The sequence below is a fragment of the Vigna radiata genome, chromosome 10, assembly GCF_000741045.1.
Source record: "Vigna radiata var. radiata cultivar VC1973A chromosome 10, Vradiata_ver6, whole genome shotgun sequence".
NCBI lineage: Eukaryota > Viridiplantae > Streptophyta > Magnoliopsida > Fabales > Fabaceae > Vigna > Vigna radiata.
The window spans coordinates 18,454,891-18,461,906 of NC_028360.1; the positions used below are offsets into that span (position 1 = coordinate 18,454,891).

The 7,016-nt window shown below is 25.1% G+C and overlaps 1 protein-coding gene across 1 annotated transcript; it reads right to left on the reverse strand.

The window, feature by feature from the left end:
- Positions 1-141: 141 nt before the first annotated feature.
- LOC106775593 (transcription factor bHLH162) lies at positions 142-1,435 on the reverse strand. Its single transcript, XM_014662740.2, has 3 exons — positions 1,154-1,435; positions 635-973; positions 142-484 (listed from the first exon to the last, which is right to left on the reverse strand). The coding sequence occupies exons 1-3, from the start codon at positions 1,271-1,273 to the stop codon at positions 401-403; spliced, it is 543 nt and encodes a 180-aa protein (XP_014518226.1). The 5' UTR covers positions 1,274-1,435; the 3' UTR covers positions 142-400.
- Between the last annotated feature and the right edge of the window lie 5,581 nt (positions 1,436-7,016).

Sequence of the window (7,016 nt, forward strand, 5' to 3'; positions counted from 1 at the left end):
AATTTAGATTTTTTTTTTTCAATCTTAATTTAAAATACAGCTGGCATTACAAATTTATATTATTCTTGAAAATACATATACATAGATTAGTTTGTTAATAACTTATTTAATGAAAATTTTCTATCAATGGTTCATCACCAAGACATTCATTCAGAACTAAATTAGATTTTTTTTTTTAATTTTAATTCAAATTACAACTGGCATACCAAATTTGCGCATCTTAAAACTTGGTAAAAGCTAAAGCTGCGCCTTCCATCTTTGGGTTGAACAGATGGAGCAAAAGGACAGACAGAAAAATAAAACACAAAACATAAATAAATAAAAACCACGAGGAAGGATTAAAAAAAAAATCTATATACAAATGAAACAGATGAAAAACTGAATATATAATAATGAAAATTTAAAAAGCACAGTAGCTAGACTCGTAGATGAAGTTCTTTAGCCTCTCAGATATCCTGGCAGCTCCGTTGGCAAATTTCTCGTCCTGAACAATGCATTCAGACTCAGTTTATCGGAAAAATTATCATATGATTCGACATGTTTTTATCATTATTATGGTTTATGGTTTGAGACTATATTCATAAGAATCTCCCCAGTTGCATGTATGGAAAGGAAAGATGAAATCTGAGCTCACCTGATGACAGTGTATTGAATGGAAAACTGCATCTTCGATAACATTATAACTGGCGTTAACAACATCTAATCCTTCTTCATGAAGAACACGAATGGTTTCACTGAACATGAACTGAGAATCCAACCCAGTTATTAGAACAACCTCTAAGGTTGAACCCATCTGTTGGATCTCAATCCGTGGAGATTTAAACCCTACTCTCTCTCCTCTTCCATTCATGCTCACATTTGCTCTTTCTATTCCTAGTAGCTTGTTCTTCTTCTTCTCCATTTTCTCCATATTCATCTGTAATTTCTTTATGTAGTTTGTTGCTTCTTCTAGCTGATCCGGCAGTGAAACCGCCTACAACAGATTTAAATAAAAACAGTAATATATATGGAAATAGAAATATAATTCTTTAATATTTGAAGAGAAATGAGAAAATAAGAAGAAAATCGTTTAAGTCAATCTCACAAAACTGATTATTTCTCTAGTCGATCGATGTAAGACTTCTAGAAGGAGTGGAGTGAAAAATGGGAAAACCTTTGATGTTTGATGAGGCACAAGTGAGTTGAGTTTGCGGAAGAGAGTCTTCATTTGATTTCTTCTGTTCCTCTCAATGAATTTTCTATCAAGTCGAGATGGACTAGGGTTGTTCTCCATATCAGTAAGCAGGAGATTGGTGTGGTAATTTCAAATGGTGATTCCCATGAAAAAGGAGAACGCTTCTGATATAATGATGTGAATTGTTTGGAATCGTTAATGTCTTTTTGAAAAGCAAGATAATATTATTAGATGCTGCTGATCAAAGTTCAGAGATTTGGATGGAGGTGAGGACTCTTTGTGGTGGACCCAGCTAGCTTTGGCTATGTCTTAAGTTTCACTGTTTCTTTTCCTTAATAATGAAATTTTGTTTCTTCAACACTTGCATTTTTTGTCACACAAACACGATTGGATCATGGGACACGTTGGTCCCTACCTAAAGAAATTCATCACATGGTGAACCACATTTTCCTTCTATCAAATGTATCTATACACTATACACACTTGAGTCTTTGAACAATATGTTAAATGATTAGTGACATTACTTGTAAGTAGATTTTCATTTAGGAAGTATAAATCTAAATTTAGGTTGACTTTAGAGTACAAAATCATTCATCTTTGGGGACACTTCCTTTTAAGATTGGATATTAATATGAACTCAGTCCATATAAGTCACTATCCTTATCTCTAATTTAAAATCTTAAAAAACAGAGTTATGAGTTTTTTTTTTTTTTTATCATGTTTAAATTTCTTAATTTTTTAATATACCGTTAAACTTATAATTAAAGAAGTCCGATAAAAAAGTATATGATTATTCATATTTTATAATGTATTTATATTTCTCATTCTTCTCTCTTTCTTTTTAAAATAATGTAATTCTCTATTATATAAGTTAATTAACATTGCATTAATATTTAATCTTTATAATATTTAAAATCTATAAGTAGCAATTAGACTGTCAAAACGGGTAACCCGGCTCGATTAGGTCTGGCATACCAGGGGTTGATCACTTAGTGAGTCAATCCAATCCAGCTCATTTATTAGCGAGCCAGAAAAATCTGAACCCGTCTCGAACCATCACAAGTTGGTGGGTAAACGGGTTGACTCACTAGCCCATTTAATTACAATTTTTTTAAAATAAAAAAATTACAAACTTTCTATATTCAAATTTAAACAACTTTCACCCCCAAAAAATGCTGTTAAAGTGAAGACAAATTCAAAATAATAATAAAAAGTATAATATAATCTAAATGTCATCCAAAAACAAATACAAAAAATATACAAAAAAACCTGCTCCTTGAAGAAATTCAGTGAAAAAGTGAAAGTGACAACACTATAAATGAGAGCAAGTTTCGGAGGAGAGAGTGATTTGTGAGAGCGAAGGTTACTTTTTTTTTGTATACACTGTGAGGTGAAGAGAGTATTTTATTTTTTAGGATTTCATAAATAAAATAATAAATTAAAAAATAAAATTAGCTAGGTGGGTTGGCGGGCCAACTCGACCTACCTCGGGTTCAATCCGCATAAGTCAGGTTGAAATTTGACCCGCGTAAAAAGAATTCAATTTTTTCAAACCCAACACAGCCCGAATCCGTGGTGAGTCGAGTTGGCTTGCGAATTTTAATCTATTTTGGCGCATCTAGTAACAATTATAAAATAACATGTACTCACACGAAAATCATTAATGAATATTTGTCATAATGAATATAAATATTTAATTGCCTTGATTAAGCGGGTGAGGATAACAGAGGGAAGACATGATATCGGCTAATAATTATTTCAATAAATTTTAATTAATTTGTTTAAAAAAATTTAAATGATTGAAATAAAATTATATTAGTAAAAAAGATATTAATTATGGAATAATCATTTAAAATTTGATTTTATATATTTATATTTTTTATTATTAAAACAAAGATATTAAAGTTATTTTGTTAAATATTAATTTTTTATAATTTATACTTTTCACAACTCAATTAATTTTATAAAAAAAAAAAAATTATCTGTATTTATTTTCATTTCATTTTATATTTAAAATATTTGACTTTAAATTTTTTAAAAATAAAATATAAAAATATATGTAAATATCTATGGATATTTGTAGATATGAAAAACTTTACATGTATGTGTTTTCACATATATCGCAAGAGTAATAGAACGAGTAATAAGACATGTTTTTTTCATATGAAACAATTAGACATTATTCATAATCCAACCTTTTATCATTTCTATTTATAAGTGTCATAAAGTTAGATAGATATTCTAAATCTTAAAAATAATAATACAAGTCTATGCAACAATGTTTTTTAAATATTTATTATAGATTTTATATCTATTATAAGTGAAAACTTTTGCATAAGATTGAGTTATATCTAAAATACGTTTATATATATTATCATGAATTAGTTTTAAGATTGAATGTAAAAAAGAGGAGATGAATGTTGAGAGAGTTAACTCCGTAACATTAACCAGAATGCATGGATTTGGCATCTGAAATACAAGTTTCACATTTTGCCGTGATAAGTGCATGAAGGGTTACGAAAGGTGAAGAACTTGAGTTCAAATTAGAGGACTTTCTTAGTTGAAAAAATGTGTATAGATTGACGGTTGGGACTAGATGAGGGAAACACGAGGGAATTTTTTGAGACTTTCAATGGGCCACCTTCTGATTTTTTTCATCAGATTATGTGGTTGGAAGCCGAACATCGTTTGTTACTTCGAAAATAAAGTTGTGGTTGTCATATATCAAGGAGTAATACTATCATGACACATTTTTACATTCATTTGACACAGATTATAAGGATAAAATGATCTAAAAAATATAAAATTTTATAATTTTTCAAAAAACAAAAAAATAAAAAGTAAGTAAAGTAATATCAAATGAATATAAAAAAATTTAGATATATCAAATAATCATTTCTCTATGTTACAAGAGAAGCCGCATTACACCAAAACTAACAAAAATGTTATTTTAATAACTTCTCACAATTGTTTTTATAATAATTTATATACTAGTTCGTAATTAATCTTTTTCAAATATATGATAAAAAATAATGATATATAATTTATTTTTGAAAAGTTATTTACATTTCATATTTTTAAACTATGATATGTTACTTATTCTTTTTAACAATAAATTATATAATATCAAAATTATAGATTAAAACTTATTATAGACTAAATATATGATATTATTCACGGAACCATTTATGTTTGATACTTAATATATATATATATATATATATATATATATATATATATATATATATATATATATATATTTTAAAAAATAAAAAAATATTAAAAAATCTATATTAATTAAATATAAATGAATTTTATAATATATAAATAAATATAAACATTACTTAAAAACTGAATTTTATAAAATTAAATTAAATTTAAAGTTGATTCTATAACATTCTTGGTTAATCACTTTTTCAAAACATAATAATTAACTTTTGTCTTAAAACATTCATTAACTTTAATCAATTTCCGAAAATAGATACATTGTATCAGACTAATTAAAGAAGGGTAAAAAGAACTATCTTCAAATCATGGTATCTAGAAAAACCTAAAACTTGGATGTGCAAATACATTTTAGTGAGATGCGTATTCAACGAATGAAGCAAGGAGGAACAAAAGGTTATTTTTATTTGGAATTTTTAAATATTAAAAAACTTTTAATAAAAAAAAGTTCTGTGATATTCATCAAAAGTTTTAAACATTAACAGACAGCGGAATTTGGTAGTATTCAAATAAGATTAAAAAAAATTAAAAACGTTTTAAATTTAAATACGTATTTATATAAAAATAAAAATATTTGTCACGAGAGACATTAAATAAAATTCTAACTTAATCATAAAAACATTCTCGGTGTTATTTTTAAAATTTTCTAAAATGGATCTCATGATTATGTATGCCAAACTAAAGAACCGCAAATTTTTATCTATTTAAAATTTTGATGGTTGAAAATTATGTTTGAATTTAAATTTTTTAAGTATTTAAAATTGTATTTAATCATGTTATATTCATTACAAAAATTATATTTTTAATTGTATATGATTTTGCAAATTATATGTTGGTTTTGAATTTTGTTAAGTTTCCAAAACTCTTAATCATAATATATTTATTAAAAAATTATTTCTGATTGTAGTAGTTTTTTTTAATAACATTGACATAGTTACTGATTTATTTTTCTACTAAGGTTATATTATTATTTTGTTATAGAATATTACGTTCATATATACTAGGAGCCGTGTTGAGTTTTAAAACTTTTTTAAGGTTCTTTAATCAAATTGTTTTGGATTTTTTAAAATTAATAAAATTGTGTAATTAAAAATTTATTAATTGATTATATTATAATTTAATTTTTGAAGTTGGAGAGTCGTTTATTTTTCACATTATAGGTGTTTTTAAAAAATTTGAAAAAATTGTGACATTTTGTATTTTCATCTTTAAATTTTGTTTTGAAAAAGATCTTTTTTTATCATTATTACTTTCAAGTTTATCGAATAACATCCATAATCAATTATTACATTCAAGAAATATTGTTTACTTATAATATGAAATTTTTCGTTATAATTTTATCATTAAAAAATGCATCAAAAGAACTATATATTTTAACTATCTTTCTTAAATGATGTCGAAGTGTGATAAAAACAACTTATAAATTTATAACGAAAAATAATCTCACTTGCCACCTCTGCTGTTTATTCTCAAATAATCTCAATCTCTGAATTGTTAAATAATATATTTTAAAAAAATAATTTATCTTTTTAATTTTTAGTGTTAAATTTTTAGAACAATAAAATATTATTTTGAAAAATCATATCAAAATTATTTTCCAATTAAAAAACATCAACACAAGATATATTTTCACGACATAAAGTATGCTGATTCAATTCAGTGATAAAATAATTTACAATTAAAAAATACGACTTAAAATAGCAAAATTTCGTTAATTGACAGATTTAAATAATAAAATCAATCCACAATTGAAATGGAAGAGAATAAACTCATCTATGTTGAGAAATTCTATGTTCAGTCTACAAATTTGAATATATGGTACAGATGAAATTTTCGTTTGATCTCAATATTATTTCAGATTCTAAAATTATTTCATATAAAACTAACATTTTTTATTTAAACGAAGAGCTCCATATAATGTAATGCGGAAATAAAAGAGTTAAATTAACTTCAAATTTCTCCTTCTATATTAAATAAATTATAAAATTTCAATGATAAAATATTTTATTAGAAAGTAGGTTAAGAATATCTTATAAATCAGAGAGTGAATTCATGATATTTTGTATTTCTTGATTGAGTTTTAACTTTAAAGATATCAAATAGCATTTAACTTTTACTGTTATCAGTTATATCGGTCGATGAAGTCATGAGTATGACGTCATCTTTATACGTAATTCTTTGACCCCAAGAAAATAGAAAATCATTTGTATTTAGGGTTTCAAATAGTTTAGTTTATTCAACTATACTTCTCCGTAATAGATTTTGAGTTCCTTAAAACCTAATTTCAGAGTGTAAATTTAAAAATTATATAAATTTTAAAATTCTTGTAACCTTAACAGTTATTATTTCTACCTTTTATTTTTTAAAGCACATTGCATATTTCAAGAGTCAAATTCCTCTCAATATGGGTAGTTCTTTTCTATATCACTGATTGATCCTTTTTATATATATAATCATGACATTGGTCCTACTACTTTAAAAAAAAATGTTTATATCATTTTATTAAATTAAAAATAATAATTTTTAAATATGTGTTAGTTACATTATAGAAATGAAGTAATAGAAGAACATAAGAGAAAAACAAATCATAACAAAAAAAACATAGAAGATATGTGAT

Excerpts from the sequence above, each read along its gene's own strand:
- LOC106775593 (XM_014662740.2), bottom strand. The coding sequence starts at position 1,273 with ATGGAGAACAACCCTAGTCCATCTCGACTTGATAGAAAATTCATTGAG. Across the intron at positions 974-1,153 it reads TGCCTCATCAAACATCAAAG|GCGGTTTCACTGCCGGATCA; the intron begins GTTTTCCCATTT and ends AATCTGTTGTAG. Across the intron at positions 485-634 it reads ATTCAATACACTGTCATCAG|GACGAGAAATTTGCCAACGG; the intron begins GTGAGCTCAGAT and ends TGCATTGTTCAG.